The sequence below is a fragment of the Canis lupus genome, chromosome 10 (assembly GCF_011100685.1).
Source record: "Canis lupus familiaris isolate Mischka breed German Shepherd chromosome 10, alternate assembly UU_Cfam_GSD_1.0, whole genome shotgun sequence".
NCBI lineage: Eukaryota > Metazoa > Chordata > Mammalia > Carnivora > Canidae > Canis > Canis lupus.
The window spans coordinates 12,673,714-12,696,943 of NC_049231.1; the positions used below are offsets into that span (position 1 = coordinate 12,673,714).

General features: G+C 42.6%; 1 protein-coding gene across 4 annotated transcripts in view; it reads right to left on the reverse strand.

Annotated features, from left to right (window-relative positions):
- The window catches only part of PTPRB (protein tyrosine phosphatase receptor type B), a 116,966-nt gene that overhangs the window by 37,010 nt on the left and 56,726 nt on the right, over positions 1 to 23,230 (reverse strand). For all 4 annotated transcript variants that reach the window (XM_038550010.1, XM_038550009.1, XM_038550008.1 and 1 more), the window contains 8 exons: positions 20,141 to 20,404; positions 14,076 to 14,339; positions 13,252 to 13,515; positions 12,250 to 12,513; positions 8,487 to 8,756; positions 4,909 to 5,172; positions 3,104 to 3,367; positions 2,084 to 2,365 (listed from right to left, as the gene is read on the reverse strand). In XM_038550010.1, coding sequence (XP_038405938.1) covers positions 2,084 to 2,365; positions 3,104 to 3,367; positions 4,909 to 5,172; positions 8,487 to 8,756; positions 12,250 to 12,513; positions 13,252 to 13,515; positions 14,076 to 14,339; positions 20,141 to 20,404 — 2,136 coding nt within the window. The remainder of the gene's footprint in view (positions 1 to 2,083; positions 2,366 to 3,103; positions 3,368 to 4,908; positions 5,173 to 8,486; positions 8,757 to 12,249; positions 12,514 to 13,251; positions 13,516 to 14,075; positions 14,340 to 20,140; positions 20,405 to 23,230) is intronic.

The window sequence follows — 23,230 nt, forward strand, 5'->3', positions numbered from 1 at the left end:
ATGAATTTGTGTTTCACATCAAGGTCTAAAATATTTTGCTAAGTCATAACAGTTTAGATTAGAATGATTTGGGGGGAAAAAAGTCATCAACCTGAAGATTTTTCAGGATGAGGCAATTGGCCTTTGAGGCGAGCAGTAATGGCGTCTTTTCAAACACTAACTGCTCGTTAATCTTTCGAGCTCCTTCCAACCAGACCACAGCTGGAACCCAAAGACACCTTCTCTGTTTAGCCTTGGAGAAAGTCTTTAAAAACACCCTGCCTGATTCGTGATTCTGATAATTTGCTCAAAGAATATGGAAATTTGCTTCCACCTCTTTCCTCAGTTCCATCTCCCCTCTCGTCTGCCTCAAAAGCTTATAAATCTTCTAAGACCTTGGGGCACATCCCCTGTCCTCAAGAAATAAGTGTCTGCTATATGCAAGGTGCTCTTCTAAGGACTGTGAACAGTGCAGAAGTGAGTGAGGCATTAGCCCAAACCTCTAGGAAGGGAGAGGAGTTCAAACCAGCCATAATATGGGGGAGAAAGGAGAATGTGCCAGAAGAAATGGAGAAAGAAGGTGCCGGATGGAGCGCTAGACAACTTTCCGGAGTTAGAGGTGGGCAGGAGTTAGCAAAGGCTTTCTGGCAGAGATGACCCCTCCCCAAGATACCGGGAAAGGGGCCTTTTAGGCAGAGGAGAGCATGAACCCAGGCACCCGGGGTGGGGCTGGGGGCTGGGAAGGTGGAAGATCAGGAGTTACAAGTTGTTCATCATGGCTGGAGCATATGCGTGGGACCCAGAGTCATGGGATGATCCTACACGAGGGTTATGGCCCACAATGGACCACCAAGAGCCCGTCCTGAGCTTGCTGTAAATGAAAATCCTTAGTTCTTTTTCACCGATTTCTCTTGACACTCAACTAGGCAACCTCAAACTGCTCTTTGGATACAATGCGGAGCGCAAGTTATAATTCCTCTACCATTAATGTCTGTTGAATGGGTGAAACAACTACTTGCTAAAATTTCTAATTTTCAACCATGTATTTTATCAATAACCACTATCTGATCCAATCTTTGAAACTACATATGCTGGTATCATTGAAAAATAGCTATTTGGATTGAGGATCCTGTACCGAAAACCTTTGTTTCTCTGGGCTTTGTTGCAACTATCCCAAAGCGCCTTTGGGAAGAAACTGATACATATTTCATGCTTGAAGTATTTTTATCTGCGGGACTTATAGCAATATGTCCTAACTGATCCCTCTGTTTCTAGTTTGCTCCTTTCAATCTATACTCCACACTGTACCCAGAGTGCAAATCTGGTTATGTTATCTCGGAATCTCGGATGCACATCCCTCAGTGACTCCAATCGATTGGGGATAAAGTTAAAGTCACTCCCCCTGGTTCACAAGACATTTTATGATCCGATTTTCCTAATCTTCACCTTTTATGCTCTGGTCAATGAAAATCCTTTCCATTCCTCTATCCTGCCTGGTCTTGGAATATTTTATTCTCTGCCTAGCATATTCTCCATTTCTTTCCCCATATCAACCTAGTGAATCTTATTCTTCTCTTAGGTTTCGATTTGGAGGCTTCTTCTTCTAGGAAGCTCCCTTGTATTGAGTGAGACGCCCCTACCATGAGTTTCTATAGAGCCAAATACTCCTTCCTCACACTTCCCACTCAACCCCATGCTCCCTGAGGGCAGAGATAATGTCTTTATTGTCCACCTTTGTTCATGTTGAAGGCATGAACAAGTCTATACAGACCTCTGTCTGAATTCAAATCTAACCAATCACAAGGAAAAATGTAAATTTAAACAAAGTCTCAAGGGCACCTGGGTGGCTCAGTGGTTGAGCATCTGCCTTTGGCTCAGATCGTGATGTCGGGGGCCTGGGATCGAGTTCTGTATCAGGTCCCTGCAGGAAGTTTGCTTCTCCCTCTGCCTGTGTTTCTGCCTCTCTCTGTGCCTTTCATGAATAAATAAATAAAATCTTTAAAAAATAAAAAAATTAAAAATGAACCTCACTGGAATAAGATGTCACGACACATACTTCCCCCTCACTCCGTCTGAGAACCAAGAGTAGCAAAACATGTCATACTTGTCCTCACAGATCCAAATATTGGCTTGCTGTAGGTTTTCTTGGAGTCACCACTGACAGTCTTGACACTAAATTGATAGGATCTGCCTGGACGAAGACCATGTATGATTCGTCCTTCTGATTTTCTGTTGCTGTAGGGGTTGAAGACTGTGATTGCATCTCGGGGGGACCACTGCAGCTCAAAGTCATCATAGTCTGTCCAGTCTGGTGGCCCCTTCCAGGTGATGGCCAAGGAGGTGTTTGTAACATCCGCAAATGACATAAGACTGGGAGGACTTGGGGCTGCATGTAAGAGAAGGTGAAAAAAAAATCACATAAACACGTCTCTGCCGGAACAGCTACAGCTAAGAGAGCTGAGTGACATCAGACATACCTCAATGTGCCTCATAGCAAGAGATAATGGGAAAGCCTAACAATAGAAGCTTCTATCTCTAGTGTTTACTATGTGTCAGGTGCTGTCCTCAAATGTGTTCTGTGCATTTTCTTTACTTTTCATAACCTGAGTTTTCTTACCAGGGTGCTGTGGAGCAGGGGTGGGCCATAAATGGGTTACAAGTGTGGAAAGGTATGGGTTCTGTTAGAGTTTGAGGTGTGAGGGCTACAGTCCACACAGTCCTGTCCAGATAGGCTTGTTCCTTGGCCCCAGGGTGGCATGCAGACTAACACTATCTGTGTATGCCCAGGAAATACAATACTTAGGAAGCGTCGCCCATAGCAACACAGTGATGAGGCATGTGTTAATCCCCACTTTACAGATAAGGAAACTGAGACTTCGAGTTTATCTTTCCTTCGACTGCTCCATGACCTTCCTAGCGTCACGAAGGCAAGTGGCAGAGCTAAGGCCCTAGACCTTGTTCCTAGATCTCTCGTGGTGCAGTGGAGAAGGTCTGTTTCCTCTATCCACCGTATCGTGGTGCCTTGCCAAGGTCAGGGGCACACCATGATGGATCTTCTTTCTTCTTCTTAAAACTATAACTTGTTGTCCTACCAATACTAGCCTTGGGCAAGCGGGCTTCTTACCTGTTCTGCTCTCCCCTGTGAGCCTGTTGCTGAGGTCCCCACTGTGAGTTACCACACACAGCGTGTACTTCCGTCCAGGAACGAGGCCGTGGAAACGCCATTCTGTTAGGTCCTTGTCTCTCCAGTTCTCCTTCTTCGTGCCATTGGGGTTGTAGAGAATCAGCTCATAAAAGTCGAAGTCCCCGGAGGCTGGACTCCAGCTGAACCAGAGACTGTCTGTCATGTTCCGATTGGATCCCCTGAGGTTACTCACAGAAGCTGGGACTTAAGCACAGTGGAAACCTTGACTGAGAACACAGGAGGCAGCTGCAAAGCCATCTGGCCTACAGCTGAGAATATGAGCTCTGTTGGGCATGTGGGTGAGAGGCGCCCGTTGTAGAAGCCAGATCTTGCCTGGATTGCCAGGCACGTCACTCTAGGGGCACGTGGTCTAAGATGTGGTACAAACGGAAATAACACAAAGCCCCACAGGTGGTGGCTTCTATCTGCTTGCCACACGAGGTCTGATAAACATCTCAAATGAGATCTTCAGAAATGACTGGTTAAAACTGGTCAAACGGTTTATACCTCGGCTTCTAAAAGGCCCCAAAAGTGTTCACAGGAGGTCGCAGCCCCTTCCAGGCTGGCATCTCACCCAGGCCCCTCGGCCCATCACCTCCCCCTCTGGGCCTCTCCACTTGCTCTCGTAGGTTCCCAGTTTCCTCCTCCCTTTCCCACCCAAATCTATATTGGGAGAGCCTCGCTTGGGAAAAGAGTGTTAGCAGTCACGTCTACCGCCGTGTGACTTAGTCACGCTGGCACCTGTCCCGTGGGTATTTAAGCTTCCTTATTCTCCAGAGAGTGAAGACTCTTATCTCTTGATGGAGGAACTTTAAACATTAGTGAGCAGATAAGGGAAGATGTGCAGAGGTCGGAGGCCCTGGTGAAGGCAAGGCCGAGACGACTGTGCCCGGGTCTAGGCGGTCCCGGATCTGTGGCTCGTGTGCACCGGCTCCCCCAGGACATGCTCAGAGCCTCGGCTGGTGCTGGGAGGCGATCCGCACAGGGCTTCCTCTGTCTAAAATGCTGTCTCGTCCTGCTAAGTCACCGTCACTACGTGCTGCTTGTCTCTTTCCCAGGCCTGCAGGTGTCCCCAGTCACCTCCCTCAAGAGCGTGGTGTGCCCCCCCCCCCCCCACCCCGCCAATGTGAGCTCCCCAGGTCAGCCCCATGCCTGGCATGTAAAGCACACAAACACCATCGTCAAATGAGAAAAAAAAAATGCCAGAAGAATAAGAGAGTGAACTCAGATTATGGAAGAGTGCACTCCGTGTGTCACTGGCAGCCCACAAAGAGGTCTCTGTCTCTCCTTTCCCTGCAATGCATCGTGTTCTTTCTCGCAGCCCTGTCTCTGCCTCCCAGCACTCACTGCTCGGTCCCTTTGGCAGAGGCCCGGCTCTGGAGCTGCCCCCCACTCCTCCACTGCCCGCATGTCTTGCACAGGCCTGAAGGGCACGGCTTGAGTCGGGCCACATTGGCTTACAGCCCTCTCGCGGCAGCGTGCTGGCAAACAGAGGAGCCAGGTTCATTTCTCCACCAAACCCTAAGATGCCCACAGTGGTGGCAAGAGAGCAGAAGCCAGTGCGGAAGCTATGCTGGTATGTGATCAGAGGTCCGATTTAGAGTCAAGAAGCCTGAAGGTCACAAAAGTCACATTGAGCTAGGCCACGTCCAGAATAGGAAACTCTAAAGACAAATGATGGAACAGTCAGCAAGTACCGACACATTTCCCTGCCATACACATTCCCGCTTGGGGCCAGGCCTTACCTGTTCTACCGAATATGAAAGACTCATTAGACAGCTCCCCACTGTGAGTGACAATCACCATTTTGTACATTCGGCCTTGTAGCAAGTTCTGGAATGAGAAGCTTTGGATTTGTGGGTCAACTTGAGCTCTCTCCTGAAGCGTTCGGTCTGGGTTGTAGAGAAAGATGTTGTACCAGTTGAGCTCCCCCTCTGAGGTGGTCCAGCTGAAGGACAGGTGTCTGGTGGAGTTCTCTGTGATCCTCAGATTGGTGACGGCTGCTGGGACTGGAATTGTTGAGCGAGAGAGTGAGACTGAGTTACAGCAAGCCCCCCGACACAGCCCAGGTCTGTGGTCCACGTGGACACACAGCACAGCGACTCAAAATACTTGGTCTCTGCCTTCAGAAAATATCGACTTCATGGAGACCCAAAGCAAGGAAGACTGAATTTTGTGCATTAATGATGTTGAAGCTGCTAATGAAAAAACCCAACCCAAACCAAACCAAAACAAAACAAAAACCCTAAAAAAAACTCCACAAGAGAACAAAGAAAAACCAGTAATGGGAAATTATCTTCAAAGACGTTTTTTGGGGGGTATAAAATAAAGGTTAATCTGACCTGTGTGACTAAACATTTTTCTAATACTAAGAGCTAGATCAGAAATCAAAAAACGATCTCTGACCGCCGTCTCAAAGCTGAGGAATGGCCCTTGGGGGTAAGGGCAGCAGGGAGGGAAGAGCAGTGGGAGAGAAAGAGAAAGCAGGCGATTCGATTCAGGGATAGAGGAAAGAGAAGCAAGAGGAAAAGCCAAAACCATTTTTTTTTTTTAAAGATTTACATTGGGATTTGATGACCCCCTTGGCCTTCAGTGGTATCTGTTGGCAAAGTGATCAAGAGGCACCAGAGATGACCTGCTGCCAAGCTGCCTGCACTGGTGCTGCCCGATTCCACAGAAGTCGTGGGGTACCAGTGGAAACAGGACAGGACACCTGCCTTGGTCTCTCCTGGGTTCTCCTCCCTCCATGCCAAACACTTCCTCTTTTGCCCTCTCCCTCTCCTTGCACCAGGTCCTTAAAAGTTGGTATTTCCCATCATGCCAACCTTTGTTCCCCTCATACTCCATAACGCTAGCTGAGCAACCCCTCTCGTCCAATTTATGGATTGCTACGGTCTGAATGCTTATGTCCCCTCCACCCCCAAACTCATATGTTGAAACCCAACCCCTGAGGTGACAGTATTAGGGAATGTGGCCATTGGGAGGTGATCAGGGTCATGAGGGTGGAGCCCTCACGAATGGGAGCAGTTCCCTTATAAAACAGACCCCAGAGAGCTCTCTCTTTGTCCTTCTATCATGTGAGACATAGCAAGAGGACACCATCTATGAACCAGAAAATGGGCCCTCACCAGACCCTGAATCTGCTGGTGCCTTGATCTTGGACTTCCATCCTACAGAATGGTGAGAAATACAGGCTTGTTGTTCAAGCCACCCAGTTTATGGTATTTTTGTTAGAGCAGCCTTAGACGAAGACATGGATTTAACTAGAATTTTGGTCCAAATACTTATCTTCGGCTCACTTTTCTGAGCTTGGGCCACATTTTCAGTTACCTATGATCATCTCTTATGGCAAATCATTCAGACATCTTAAACTCAGGCAAGAACTGAACCCTGTCCATTTCCCCTCCTCTGGCTTCTTTTATCTTGATTAATGGCATCATCCTCTACCAGATACCCCCAGGTAGCAATTCTGGAATCTTCCGTTCTTCCTTCTGTACTCTACTCAGACCCCCAAGTGCCAGCTTACCTAATGAGGAAATATTTCTTGTCATTCCTATAACTGCAATCATCTATGGCCCCAAGTACCTTTCTGACCACATCCCTCCACCTTGTTCTCACTCACTGTGCTCCAGCTATCCTGGCCTCTTGACCGGTCCAACAGGCCAGACACACTCTGCTTCAGAGTCTCTGCCTTGCCGTTGGCTCTGCGTAGGGATACTCTTCTGCCAAATACCTGCATAATCCTTTGTCTCCCTTCTTTCAGACATTTACTCAAATATCACCTTCTCGACAAAACCTCCAAGGACTGTACTATCTACAATTGTAAGCCTCTAACACTTGCCATCCCCTTTCCTGATTTAATTTTCTCTTTGGCGTTCACCACCACCTAACCAACTACATTTTTTGCTTATTTTGTTTGTTGCCTTTCTACCCTCCTAGAGTATGAGTTTCATGACCATCAGGGTTTGCTTTATACACTTCTGTGCATTTAGAAAGGTGCCTGGCACATCGTAGGTGCTCAGTGACGAATGAATGAATGAGTCTCTTCTCCATTCACTGTATCTGCCATTGCCATCTGATTTACCTTCTTTAAGGCACAAATTGTTATTACACAACACTCACTCTCTGGCATAAAACCCTGTAGGGTCTCCTCACTTCTTACAAGTTGAAAAATAAACTCCTGAGGAAGACAGGCCAGGCACTCTCTAATCTGGCCCCAATCCCCATTGTGCCACCCATATTTCCTCCATCCACGGCTCCTTGCTAGTCCTTCTCACACCTCCCTATCTTGACGTAGGATTGTCTGGTCTGTCTGCACAGTGTGCCCTTCTATCTTCTCTCCATAGGCAGGATTGTCTCATCCTTCATGATAGTACTGAAATGCCAGTTTTATGAAGACCTCCCCATTCGACCCAACCCCCATGCTCCTCTGGATGTTGGACATTCTTTCTTCTACACGATCCTTGTCACCACGTACTATCATCCTTTGTCTATGTGTCTGTCTCCCCCACCATTCAGCCAGCTCTTCAGGACAGGGCATGCCTCGTTCATCTTTATGTCCCTGTCAGCATCACCCACCCCTCTTCAGACCTAGCTCCTTAGTGAGTAAGTAATCCATTAGACCAGGGTTGTGGTCTGAAGAATGACCCCCACGGATGTCCACGTCCTAGTCCCCAGAACCTGGGAATATGTTACCTTATGTGGCAAAGGGGACCTTATAGATGTGATTAAGTTAAGCATCTCGAGGCAGGGAGCTTATGCTGGATTGTCCGGGTGGTGACCAATGTAATCACGAGACTCCTGAAAAGATGGAAGAGGGAGGCAGAAGAGTCGAGAAAGAGATATGGTGACATACACAGAGGTTGGACAGCAATGCCATTGCTGGAAGGGGGACATGAGGCAAGGAATGTGAGTGGCTTCTGGTAGCTGAAAAGGGCAAGGAGAGGATCTCCCCCTAAAGTCTCTAGGAGAAATACAGCCCTGCCGATACCCGGGGCCTTGACGTTAGCCCCCAAGGACCCACTTCCAGATGCTGACCTCCAGAACTATGATAATATACTGGTGTTGTTTTAAGCCACTGAATTGGTGGTAATTCATCACAGCGGCAGTAGGTTTTAGGAATCTATCTAACTTGGAGTGGGGTAGGTGAAGCCCGCGTGATGAGGCTGATTGATGGGAAAGTGATAATTCACCGTGAATGTCCCCATTGTGTCAAGAAATAGATATCATCTCCCCGTGTGGCCTCAGCCCTCTGACCCTGCGACTCTGAAGGAGCAGCACCCAGGGAGGGATCTGGGGCGAGACAACAAGCTGTACACATTACCTGTTCGGCCTTCAGTTTGGGCTTCCTTGCTGAGGAGCCCTCCGCTGACGGTTAGGATCTGTATCTTGTATTTCTTTCCTGGTGTTAGGTCTTCAAATTTGTGCTGCTTGGTGGTGGCTGGCTCTGATGTGTTACTCAGAAGGATCCCGTTGTCATTTAGAAGCAGGATCTCATACCTCTCCGCCACACCAACGGCTTTTTGCCAACTCACTGTTAAGGAATGACTGCTGTATGCATTGTCTGCAATGATTCCTTGGACAGATGCTGGGACTGCAAAGGGAGAAGAGAGGCGAGGGCTGTCAGGTTCCCTCACTTAGGGTAAACCAACTGAGAAACCAGTTGAGAAAAACTTTAAATCGACTGCAGGGAGAAGACGATAGCACCGCTTCACTCGTGTTGTGTGGACACTTTCCATGTGCCCTTAGGAGGAAGCATTTCTTGGGCCGAATTATCTGTATACCTGCTTTGAGTCTCCATTATTTCCTCTGAATTTAGACAGGATCTTGAAGTCAAACAAGTAGAAAAATTAGCGAAAGTGACACTGATAAATATGCAAAGTGATTCATATTTATGTATCTAGAAAGTGGAAGATGCTGAACAAATTTACATTCAGTGAATATAGTATAAATGGCGGAATTATGTTTAGACTTTCATTCCCAAGATTACCTCGAGTCAAACCTTTCAGCCTTGACCTAAGTAGTAGTGTATAATAATTTTTCTTTACTATGGTTCTCGATGTGAAAGGCAAAATAGTATTATTTTTCATAATATTTTCTGTCCTAGGCTCATTTTTTTTCTCATTCTACATAATCTTACATCTCATCCACTCCCATGGTTTGAATTGTTACCCATATGGTGACGACTCCCAAATTTAAACTTGCAGTTCAGATCTCTCTTCTATTTTTGCAAATGACATCTCTCCCTGCATGTTCCATCCAATTCTCAAGAGGTCCAAATTGGACTCCTTAGCTTGCTCCCCATAACCTCCTCATTGTCCTTCGCTTCACTTGGTACAAGTCAGAAATGTGGGTTGTCACTCTTACTCTTCCACATGTGATCCAACATGGGTCTTGTAATATCTATGTCCTAAAACTTATATCCCTTTGGTGTATCCACTTCTCTCCCTTCTCTGTCCACTACCACTGCCCTAGGACAATGGCATCCCCCACAACATGACTGACCAGTGCCCTTGCTTCCTCACCTCCCACACTGTATCTGGCATATTCTCATAACAGCGCCATGCAGATGGCCCTTCAATGGCTCTCCATAATTCTAAACACCTTCCAAGGCATAGGAAGCCTTTCATGACTCGGTCCATCTACTTACTTAGCCATATGGCTCATCTTTATTCTAACATACGCTGTAGTAGGTAGGTCCTCAAATGTGCCAGGCTTTCTCTCACTTCCAGGCCTTTGTTTTTTTCTGCTGGAACCAAGTCAACATACGGGGCACCAGTATGACTTTTTTTTTTTTTTTTTTTTTTACACCAGTATGACTTCTTAATGTCTATTTAAATGTTACTTTTTCCTGGAAGCCTTCCCCGACTCTTCCTTCATGTTTGCTCCTGACATGCCCCACTATTGCTTTTATTTTAGAAGTCATCATGTTGTAAATGCCTTTTCATTTCTCTGTCACTTTCACTAGATGATAAGCTTCTTGAGGTTGGGGGCTCTATCTTGCTACTGAATTCCCATTTTCTAACACAGTGCTTGACATGTGGTTGAAGAGACACATATATGAAATCAAGACACAGTAGGGCACAGTCCAGAAGCCCAGGCCGCACAACTAAATGAGTGGTTGTGGGAATGGAAGTCATCTTACAAGTTTGTATCGCAGTAGAGAAGGCATAAGGTTTGGAGCCAGACAGACCTAGTTTTGAGTTATCACTCTTGGTCTTATTACATGTATCCTTGATGAAGTTTTATAAGCCTTCTGAGCCTCACTTTCCTCCTCTGTAAGATGGACTAGATGTAAAAAAGAAAACCATAGCTGGGGGCATCACAATGCCAGATTTCAGGTTGTACTACAAAGCTGTAGTCATCAAGACAGTGTGGTACTGGCACAAAAACAGACACATAGATCAATGGAACAGAATAGAGAATACAGAAGTGGACCCTCAACTTTATGGTCAACTAATATTCGACAAAGGAGGAAAGACTATCTATCCACTGGAAAAAAGACAGTCTCTTCAATAAATGGTGCTGGGAAAATTGGACATCCACATGCAGAAGAATGAAACTAGACCACTCTCTTGCACCGTACACAAAGATAAACTCAAAATGGATGAAAGATCTAAATGTGAGACAAGATTCCATCAAAATCCTGGAGGAGAACACAGGCAACACCCTTTTTGAACTTGGCCACAGTAACTTCTTGCAAAATACATCCACGAAGGCAAGAGAAACAAAAGCAAAAATGAACTATTGGGACTTCATCAAGATAAGAAGCTTTTGCACAGCAAAAGATACAGTCAACAAAACTCAAAGACAACCTACAGAATGGGAGAAGATATTCGCAAATGACGTATCAGATAAAGGGCTAGTTTCCAAGATCTATAAAGAACTTATTAAACTCAACACCAAAGAAACAAATAATCCAATCATGAAATGGGCAAAAGACATGAACAGAAATCTCACAAAGGAAGACATAGACATGGCCAACTCGCACATGAGGAAATGCTCTGCATCACTTGCCATCAGGGAAATACAAATCAAAACCACAATGAGATCCCACCTCACACCAGTGAGAATGGGGAACATTAGCAAGGCAGGAAACCACAAATGTTGGAGAGGATGTGGAGAAAAGGGAACCCTCTTACACTGTTGGTGGGAATGTGAACTGGTGCAGCCACTCTGGAAAACTGTGTGGAGGTTCCTCAAAGAGTTAAAAATAGACCTGCCCTATGACCTAGCAATTGCACTGCTGGGGATTTACCCCAAAGATACAGATGCAATGAAACGCCGGGACACCTGCACCCCAATGTTTATAGCAGTAATGTCCACAGTAGCCACACTGTGGAAGGAGCCTCGGTGTCCACCGAAAGATGAATAGAGATCATTTTATTTTTTTATTTTTATTTTTTAAAGATTTTATTTATTTATTCATGAGAGACACACAGAGAGAGAGAGAGAGAGAGAGGCAGAGACATAGGCAGAGAGAGAGAAACAGGCTCCATGCAGGGAGCCCGATGTGGGACTCGATCCGGGATTCCAGGATCACGCCCTGGGCTGAAGGCAGGCACTCAACCGCTGAGCCACCCAGGCATCCCGAATAGAGATCATTGTAAATGTCTGCCAGATAGCAGGTGCTTTTAGCTCATTTGTGTTTTAAAAGTAATATATTATTGGTAATGTTAACATAAATGGACACATCATTTCTTCATTTGTTACTTGTTCTTATAACAAATGAAGTAAACGGCATAGGTGTTCATTTAAAAAAATTTGAGAAAGGGGTAAATTTTACAGAAGATAGTAAATATTTACATGTAAAGAGTTACTGTAAATGGAGATGTATACGAAAGTTTTTATATCCTTTAGCAAGCGTGAAAATTTGTTCAAATGATTTGGCTCCTCATTACCTTTCTTTTGTTTTGAAGATCTCTGTTAATAAAGAAAAATGCAAAAAGAAAATAGGAGAAGGGCTCTTGAAACCACATCGAATTATGGCTTTGAATTTAGATATTTTTGACTGCGAGTAGCTAAGCCAGCCCATGTGTCATCCCGTTATGGAGAACAATTTGGCTCTTCTCCAGGTGGGCACTCACCTGTCCGCCCCACTGCGTCTATCTGGTTCTTGAGGGACCCGCTGACCGAGGCGATCACAATCTGGTACAATTCCCCAGCCTCCAGCCGCTGGAATGTGTACTCAGAGACGTGCTTCGAGATGGTCTGAGACTCAACCTTTTGATTTTGCCTGAAGGCTGACACAGTGTAGGAATCAACATCACCACCACCAGGAGTCCAGTAGACTGTCAGGCTGTCCGTTGCCCCGTTGGGAGAAATGTGAATGTTTTTGACAGCGCTTGGAACTAAAAAGGAAAATAAATTTAAAAGTCATCACTTAAAGAATGAATTAGGGGAATTTTCAACCAACATTGTCATGCTTCTTGTATTTTGGCACGTCCTAAAAGAATTCACGTGGTATATTGATACCGTTTCCTTCGGACTTTCCTGCCTGAACTGAATTTAATAGGGGAAATCTAGAGGGACATTGAAGCCAGTGAGGAGAAATGAAGAATGTCAGTATAGAGCGAGGGGCAGATTGCCTTGCTCCAAGTCTTGGTTTTCTCATTTATACTAGCTGTGCAACTATAGGCAAATTACTCATCTCAGTAAGTTTCCGTTTCTTCATCAGAAAAATGGCAATTATAGTGATAGTAACCAGCCCACAGAGTTGTGAGGATTGAACAAAACGTACACATAAAGTGCTCTGCTGTGGGTCTGGTTCACAGTAAACTGTCGATAAATGTTAACGATCATAACAACACTTCAAAGGAAACCCAACCAACAGAGTTATTTTTATCTGATCTTTATGCCTTACAAGCTATTCACATCAGTCCAATGCTATTTCTCTGAAAGCCTTTTTTACTCACCCTACGTCGTACTTTTGTTGTCCAGCGTGGACAACATCATTGTTATCATCAAGATAACCTCGCTTCTTGCCATCTCCCCTTTGCCCTAAAATCCTCAACCAAAACTCCTGGCTACCCAGCATGCTGAACACACCACTGCACCTACTCAAGTTCAAGAGCCACATTTCAAATTACCTGTGAAGCCTTCAATGAAGGCTGACTGCTGTACTTCTCCACTGATGGTCAAGACAAGGATTTTATACTGGCGCCCCGGGGTCAGGGAGGTGAAGCGATACTCGGTTGCAGTATTTACGAGGTGAAAAGGAGGGAAAACTTTCATATCGTTGAAGAGCAGTTGGATCTCATATTGGTCTACATCCCCATCAGCTCGGGACCAAGTCACCAGAAGGTCTTCGGTGCTCCTATTCCGCAGTGTTAGATCCCTAACGGGCTCTGGGACTAGGGAGGAATATGAGAAGGCCCTTCAGGAAAGTGACGGTTCAAAGTTTACCTACACAATAATGGATGCGTTACATTCAAGGAACTGGCAAATATCTCTCTTCCCCAAAGAAACCACTTGAGCCACTTCATGCATAAGAATTAAATAAGAAAAATTGGAAGCAACTCTTAAAATTGTAATTTTACAATTGTAAAATTGTAAAAAGTTGTAATGAATCTTATATGCTAAGCGCTGGTAGGATATAATTATCAAGTGGATTATGACCTCAATCATAAGATAAAACAAGATGCTTAGAACTTTAAATGCCACGATGCGGTGGGACAGGGAAGAAAAATGGGACATTTGGCCTTCTTGCTCCCTGACTATGCTTGCTTTTATCTACCAATAAATATTCTGGAATTAGAGGCCGTGGCTTGACTGAATGATGTTCCCAGTGAGACTGGGAATGTAATTTACTGATCAGTAAGCAGAGAGAATTCAAGGTTCAGATCTTTTATTTACTCGATGGCCTTCGAGTCCCAATCACCCATCAGGTTTAACAGTCTTCCTTTCCACTTACTTGTTCTGCCATTCCCTTGTTCGCTGGCTTCATATGGTCCACTTCTTGTACTAACAGTGACACTGTACAACCGTCCAGGGACTAGCTTAACAAATACGCACTCGTTCTCAGCCTTGGGAACGCTTTTGGTTTGAATGAAGTTGTTTTTGTTTTTAATGGTGACTTCATAGTGATCAAAGTCTCCACTAGCGTGCACCCAGGAGACCTTTAAATAGTCACTCCTGGCTGAGTTGCTAATACTGACTCCCTGGACCTTGTCAGGCACTGAAAAAGAGAACAGAGAACAGCTGAAGATTTAGTGAATGTAAGGGAGTAATTGATCACAGATGACCACCTGGGACAGGAAAGCTAAGTGAGTAGATTTCTTTCGGTGGGTGCTGGAAAGAGAAGTTTGAGACCTTTAGATCACACGTTTCTGGAGGGGAAGGATTGTTACACTACTTGGAACAATTAAATGGCTCTTTTTACAGAATCTGATGAACTAATTCTAATCTTGTTTCTTGCCTACACAAAATGTCATGTACAAAATGGAACATTAAATATGATAACTGATGATTAATATGAATGATGGCGATGATATTAATAATTCTAACACACCTTAGTGACTCAAGATGTGATAAAAAGTTACCAGGAAGAGTATAAACAATCCAAAAGAAAAATGGAAGAAGAGGAAACACATAATTAATACACAAAGAGATGCCTAACATCATTGGTGATCAGGGAAATGCCAGTCAAGACCACGGCAAAATACCATTTTATATCCATACGGTTGGCCAAAATTTAAACACCCGATAAGCCTGAGTACGAGAGGGGGATCCCTGGGTGGCTTAGCGGTTTAGCGCCTGCCTTCAGCCCAGGACCTTATCCCGGAGTCCTGGGATCGAGTCCCACATCCGGCTCCCTGCATGGAGCCTGCTTCTTCCTCTGCCTATGTCTCTGCCTCTCTCTCTCTCTCTTCCTCTCATGAATGAATAAATAAAATCTTAAAAAAAAAAAAAAAGACTGAGTACGAGACAGGATGTCCAATCATGCAAGAAGAGTAGGTGAATGGACTGGTATATGTACACAGTGAGATTATATAGCAGTCAGAATTACTTTCTTTTGAACTCAAAATGCAAAAATGTGGATCTTTTGCCTTTAAAGCTAAAACACAAAATATAAGTAAATCTTATCAATATCAATTGAAAAACTAAGTCTCAAGAGATTACATACTACATAAAATAACCTTTTAAAAATGTTAGAATAGCTAAAAAATTTTTAAACCTGTTATTTTAGGACTACATAAATAAGAAAACTATGCAAGATGAAAGGCAAGAAAAGAGATGAAAATAGGAGTCAGGATGATGGCTACCTGGAGATTAATCAGTGAAGTAGGAACCACATGATTTGATACAGATTATTGTCAAGGTTCTAGCTTTTATTTTGGGTAGTGGTTTCTCAGGTGCAGATGAAATTATTAAAAATGATTAGTTAAATGCCTAAATTAAATTGGAAGCCAAAAAATAAATAGAAGTGACAAAACATGTTTTCTTGAAACAAGAATTATGATTAATCCAATTTTGTGCATCTGAGGTTTCCCCGATAAATAAATATACAAACAAATAAACACTGTGTGCCTGTGGTTTTTCTCTCAACCAATCTATCAATTGATCAACCAACTGGACAAAGCCGGTGTCCAAGGCTTCTCTTCCACTTTACCTCAAAGCATGAAATGATACAGAAATTTCAATATTTTGGCATCTAAGCTATATTTGCCACGATGCTCCTCACATCTACAAGTTGCATTTTATCATCTTTTGTTGGTGGTGTGGGTACTGGTTAGTTTTTGTATTAGAATAGACCTCACTGTGGACACGAAGCCAGGACAGGTGTGCTTTCTTCAAGATATTTACCTGAACCAATTACAGTGTGGCTAGAATTTATTCATCACAGAGTACAGGAAAAGAAATTCTGAAGTTTCTATGCATGGGCTAAGTAAGAAAAGTCGATGACCCAGGCAATTTATTGAAGACAAAGCCACTACTACAGGAAGCAAAACCAAGCTCCATACCATGCTAAGTCAATAAGGGGCTCTCCAAGTAGAATCGGAGGTAATTTATGAGACCTGCCTTGATGCACAATGAGTTGATGTGATACAGAATTAGAAAGATCAATATTTTCACCCAAAATGCATTAGAAAAGGGAAAGGGCTTCGACACCATTAGCCAAAATCAACAAGACAGCATCTCAGACACGACTCTAGAGTTAGAATGATTTATTGGGGGCAAATGGATTGCCTTGATTAGTCACGCGTCACATCCAGGTTCATGCTGGTAAAGAGTCAAGAGGGTGCTTTGAATAAAGGGTTGTTTTTCTTGCAACTAAAACCAATCTTAGCAAAAGGCTTGCAATATGAAGGTCAGATGGATAGGAAACATTCATGAGTTGACACGGAGGGGAAGCAAGGGGTTAGTAGTTGGATGACATATCCTTTGATTCTGGTGATTTTTAGGCTCCAAGTTGGTCAACATAAGACAGTGACATAAGGCTGCTTCATAAGTGGAAATCTACTTTTCAGATCTCAGGCATTATTGTGATTATCAGTAAAATTAATTTTTAAATTATATGAGAGTAGGGAATAGCTCTTTATATCCCTGACCAATGCTTTCAAGGATAGCATGATGTAATGGAAGTAGTGCTGGAACTAGGTTGAGGTTGATTACTGGTCAGCCATGTGACCTTGGAAAAGCGAAGTTTCTCTCTGGGATTTTATCTTCTAATGAGATGAGATTAGATCAATCTACAGACACTTTCAATGTTAGGATGCTGTAGCAATGTAAATCAGTGGTTCTTAACCTTTTTGAGGTCATGGAAAGTTTGAGCATTTGGTAAGAGCCACACACTCACTCCCCTCGGAAACACACATACTTTTCCTATCTGCAACAACTTCACGAACAGTTTTAGGGGTTATAACATTCCTAACATTCCTAAGATCTACCCATGGAGCACTAGCTTAAAGCTGCTGATTTAGGTGATTTCTGATTATTCATTAAACATTTGTTGAATGCCTTTTAGATTTCAGACCTGGTGCTAAGTAATAGGATGATGTCAGTTGCCGTGATCCTGGTGGAAAAAATAAAATGTATTTCATAGTTTTAGATTTTTGTAAGGTCTTTTTGAGTCCAGAAGATGACTGGCTAATTCTTGCACTCAGCAACAACAGTAAAACTATGGGTATATGGGCCAGGTATTGAGAGAAACACAAAAAATATATGGTTCCGGACATGGAGGCAATCACAGAGGGAGAGATATAAACAACTGCAACGAATACTAAATGTCTCCTAGAAAGGGTGAATGGGAACTTAGAGGGACACATAGGATAGCTGTTAATACTAAGCATGATGGAGGTAAGTGGACAGAGGAGAGGTGTAGGAGACCCATTATAAATTTAAGTAATAAGAACCATGTTCAGGTTATCGGCAAGAAAAGCAAAATTAAGACATGGCAGTAGAAAATTTTGTGGTAGGGGTAATTAGCAGATCCTAGCAAAGGATAACATGTGTCAAAAGTGATTTTGAAATTTTCAACATAGGTGAGCGTGCATTCACTTTGGTCTTGGAAATTTGACAAATTCATTTTTTATAGTATTTCTTTTTCGTCATTATTTTTCCAGTTTTATCGAGAAGTAATTGACATATATCACTGTATAAATTTAAGGCATACAGCATAATGGTTTCATTTACATATATTATGAAATGATTGTCACAGTTGGTTCAGCTGAGATCCATCAGCTCATAGAGATACAATAAAAAGAAAGAAGAAAAAAGAAAATTTTTCTTATTATGATGATAACTCTTATGATTTAATCTCTTAACAACATTCCTATATATCACATAGCAGTATTAGCCATAGTCATCATGGGGAACCTTACATCCCTAGCACTTACTTATCTTATAACTGGAAGTTTGTACCTGTTGATCATCTTTCTCCAATTCCTTTTCCCTCCATCCTCTGCCTCTGCCTTTTTCTATGAGTTTCTTTCTTTCTTTCTTTCTTTCTTTCTTTCTTTCTTTCTTTCTTTCTTTCTTCTTTCTTTCTTTCTTTTTTCTTTCTTTTTAAGATTTTATTTATTTATACATGAGAGACACAGAGAGAGGCAGAGACACAGGCAGACGGAGAAGCAGGCTCCCTGCAGGGAGCCCAATGTGGGACTTGATCCCAGGACCCCGGGATCACAACCTGAGCCAAAGGCAGATGCTCAACTACTGAGCCACCAAAGTGCTCCATCTATGAGTTTCTTTCTGCTTTAGTTTTAGATTCTACATATAAGTCAGGTCATAGAGTATTTGCCTTTCTCTCTCTGACTTATTTCACTTAGCATAATGCCTTCATGATCCATCCATGTTGTTGCAAATGGTAGGATTTCCTCATTTTTATGGCTAAATAGTATTTCATTGCATAGATATACCACAACTTCTTTATCCATTCATCCACTGATGGACACTTAGATTGTTTCCATGTCTTGTCTACTGTAAATAATTCTTCTATGAACACAAAGGTGCAGATATCATTTTGAGCTACTGATTTTGTTTCCTTTGGATATATTCCCAGAAGAGGAATGGTTGGATCATGTGATAGTTTTTATTTTTTGAGGATCTTTCATACTGTTTTCCATAGTAGTAGCTGTACCAAATTACACCCCCAACAGTTCACACGGGTTGCCTTTTCTCCACGTCCATGCCAGCATTTGTTATCTCTGTCTTTTGATGATGCCCATTCTAACAAGCAAGAGGAAATATCACATTGTGGCTTTAATTTGCATTTTCCTAATGACTAGTGATGTTGACCATCTTCATGTACATGTTGGCCTTTTGTATATCTTCTTTGGAGAAATGACTCTTCAGGTCCTTTACCCATTTTTTAATAGGATTATTTACTTTTTTGCTATTGAATTGTATGAGTTCTTTACATTTTAGATATTAACCACAACTTATCAGCTAGATGGTCTGCAAATATTTTTTTTCCATTCCATAGGTTGTTTCTTCACTTTATTGATGGTTTCTTTTGCTGTGCAGAATCTTCTTAGTTTGATGTAGTTCCACTTGTTTGTCTTTGACTTTTTGCTTATACTTTATATGTCATATCCAAAAAATCACCACCAAGACCCACGTAAAAAAGACTTCTTCCTATGTTTTCTCCTAGGAGTTTCATATTTTTAGGTGTTACATTTAAGTCTTTAATTCACTTTGAGTTAATTTTTGTGAGTGGTATAGTTTCATTCTTTTACACGTGCATATCCAATGATCTCAGGCCATTTATTGAAGAGACGGTCTTTCCTACACTGAGCATTCTTGACTCCCTTGTCAAAAAAACCATGACATTTTTAAATGCAAATATCAACCCATAGCTCAGCAGGAAAGACTTGACAAAATATTAACATTGACCTTAAGCAGCAATCTCAGTTGTAACCCCCTGAAGTGTTAAGTACATTGGGAAAATGGTAGCTGTCTAAATTTAGCTCTTTCCAGCACATCAAAGTCCTGTCATTCATTGCCTTTGCTAAGATTTTGCTCCTGGTCTCAGAACAATAAAGGTTAACATTTTCACCTTGTGTGAGAAAGAATGAACAGTGGACTTTGATCAGACATTTCAGGAAGGATTTTAGGACACAGAACTTCCTAGGCCCTAGAGCTACACAGCAGAGCGAGTTAGTTAACTTCTCTGAACCTTGACTTACTGCTCTGCAAAGTGGGAATCATGACAACCATCTCAATGAGGAATTTGCAAGAATTAAGTAAGTTAACATTCTTAAAGCCCGTGTCTAGCAACCAAAAAGTATTTCCTGAACAGGACACACTTGGTACTATATTTGAACATAATATGAATTCTAGCCACGAAAGGAGTGCTCATCTTACTTTAAAGGAAACATCTGCTCACATAAGGTGTTCCTAGGGTCAAAATTTGAAGACTGTCCCAATTCTGTGATCTCAATAGCCTTTAACCCTATCATTACAGAATTTTTTCAGATCTGATGCCTTGAGCCATGTGGCCAGCCTTCCAGAGCCTAGCTGTCCTCAGAACCTTACCTGTTCGCTCCTGGCTGAAGGAATGGTTTTCATACTTGCCGCTCCTTGTAGTTATGGTCACATTGTAGAGGCGGCCCGGAGTAAGGGAGCTGAAGGCACATTCGCTGACAGACTTGGCAATAACGAGGGACTGAACCACTCTGTTTCCATGAGTGAGTGTCACCACATAGTTATCCACATCTCCAGGAGCCGGCAGCCAGGAAATGCTCAGGTAGTCATTCCGACCAGAATTGTTTACCGTCACTCCACTCACGCTGGAAGGGACTGTGATTTCAAAAGGGGGATAAAGTTTAAAACGAAAGCATAGTCAAAAATCTGGAATCATCTACTGCAGTCAGCAAACAAAACAAAACAAAACAAAACAAAAAAACAGTGTGGACTCAGAAGATCTTCTCTGATGACCTCAGAGGTCAAAGATATGGAAGGATTTCACTTTAGCTTCTGGAAGCTGAATGTTCTTAGATCGGCAAGGCTAACTCAAATAAAAACGCAAGGAGGTCTTTGGGTGTCTCATAAATAGAAGGATGCCAATACTGCATTTTTATGGTGTTGCTGTTTACAAAGTATTTTAAGTGGAGGCATTTTTATGTGCATGTGGCAGGAGGTTCCCTTTGTAGGAAAAGGAACAAACATAACAATCCAAATGAATCAGCTTGAACCAAACTCATCAATTAATGAAGAGATTTGAAGGGAAAGATGAGAATGCCATACCTTTGCTAGTGAGCTTTAGACTTTGGGGTAGCTTTGATCTTGTGATGATGTTATTTATTCCTAGGGTGTCTAATAACAAACGTGTTGAGAGGGGTTGCATCTGCCCTTTATAAAGCATTTCCTGCCCTCTAGTGGCAAGAAATAAACCTAAACGCCTATCTTGAAAACAACAAATTTGGAGATTGACCCAACTGTGGGCAGAAAGAGTTACTGTGGTGATAGTGGCCATTATCATTTGCTTGTTTTAATTGAGGTTTATTGCCACAAACATTTATGGAGGACTTACTATTTGCCACATATACAAAAATGGAAAAGATGCGGATGCCTTCAAGGAGCTTTCTGGCTTGAAGCAATATGCAAATTGATCACTGTGCTATTGAGGAGTAGTTATACATGTATCAGAAATAGGTGTACAGTAAATAGTATTGGCCCTAGCAAATATCAGAATAAAATCCTGTAGTGTATGTGAACTGCACTCCCATTTTCATCATTGGTTCACTACTTCAGCTTTTCATATATTGTCATATAGAAGTATATAGAAGTATTTTCATGTAATTGTCAATATCAGTGCATCACGTACAATGGACAGGATCCAGCTAGATGACCTCGGAGAATCCTTCTAATCTAATATGCTTGGACTCTGTGAGTTAAGCCTCAAAATATTTACACTTACAGGCACTTGTCCATCATCAAAAATTATAAATAGCACCATATTGAACAGCTCTGCTAATGCTGTTCCAAATATAGGAACATTTCCTAGACATAAACTTGAACCTTTTAATATATATATATATATATATTTTTTTTTTTTTTTATTTTATTTATCCATGAGAAACACAGAGAGAGAGGCAGAGGCACAGGCAGAGGGAGAAGCAGGTTTCATGCAGGGAGCCCGACGTGGGACTTGATCCCAAGACCCTAGGGTCACGCCCTGAGCCAAAGGCAGACGCTCAACCACTGAGTCACTCAGGTGTCCCTTTAATATTTATATGCTGATGTTGTTCTTCCTCCCTCTCCCTTTTCCTCTCTTTCTTCTTCTCTCCATTTAATAATCCGTACATCCCCTGTGATGAGCAATCCCCTGATTGCTCTCCAAAGAACTGTGCTTGTTTTTCAAAACCCCTAGATATATTTGCAACTAACATTTTATTAGAAAAGATACAATTATCAAATGTTTTGTCAACAATATAAATTCATGTTCCCACAAAACAGATACAAAATTTGTTTTTCCTCTAGAACCAGCATGTTCTCAGGTTAGAATTAGATTTGTTAAGCATATCTGATAAACCTTAAATATCTTGCCACCTTCTCTAGGCTGGGAGGGTTTACTTATATGTTTCAACTCCATGGAAATATGTGTGAACAAGAAAGGCTTTCAAAACCTTTCAACTGTTTCAGCACTGACCGACATTTCAGCAATTTGAGTAGATGGTAATCATTATCAAGGCGTTAGCTACTGAATGTTTTACAATCTACTGTATATAAAATTTACTAATCTAGGCATATTTCAAAGTCTCTAGTTGTGTTTCTGTAGTAAAATCCCATTTTCCCCTCTTCTTGTGATAATGTCTGCACTCCTAATGTGTTTGAGTCAAATAACTCATGCTTATATTTATTTATATTTTGCCCTCTCCTCAAAACCTTATGATCACTCTTCAAGGACTTTCTTGTCTTGTTTTTGCATGCTTCTGTTATATACCGTGCGTCAAATACTGATACCTCTGCTATGATTAAAGCACTTATTTCAAGCACTTATTTCAAGTGGTATCAGGTACCAAACTATGTTAGCCTATCACAGTAAGTTCAAAAGCCCTTGACATATTTTAAAATGAAAATTAACTTGTGCCGCAGAACCTGACTCGTTGTTAGCAAACCATTTCCTCTTCCTCTTAGACACACGGCAAGGCTCTATTTCCCAGCCTCCCCTGCAGTGAAATGTAGCCACTTGAGTGTGTTCCCACTGATGGAATGTGGGGGGAGGAGTGATGTGTCTGCTTCCCGGTTTGGTCATCTTCCCCCACCCCATGACCTCGACTCTCTGGAGAAACTGACAGAGTTCTGAGGACCTAGAGGAAGGAAGAGCCACAGATGGTAGGAGCCTGGATCCCTGAATTGCTGCTCAAGAAAGAATCAACCAATAGAACTGTCTAATCAGGACCCCCCATGGTGTATATTAGGTGAATAGTCGGTGTAAGCAGGAAATAAGTCAGTCTGATCTGACTAATACAACTACGTCTCACTGGGAAATGGGTGCAGCGCCCTTCTTAACCTTCTCAGCTTTCTTGTTATTTCTCCTTCCTCACTCCAGCAGAAATACATTGGGGTAAATTACTGGGCACAGGGATAAATGGGGGTAAGTTACCGGGGATGGATTAGAAA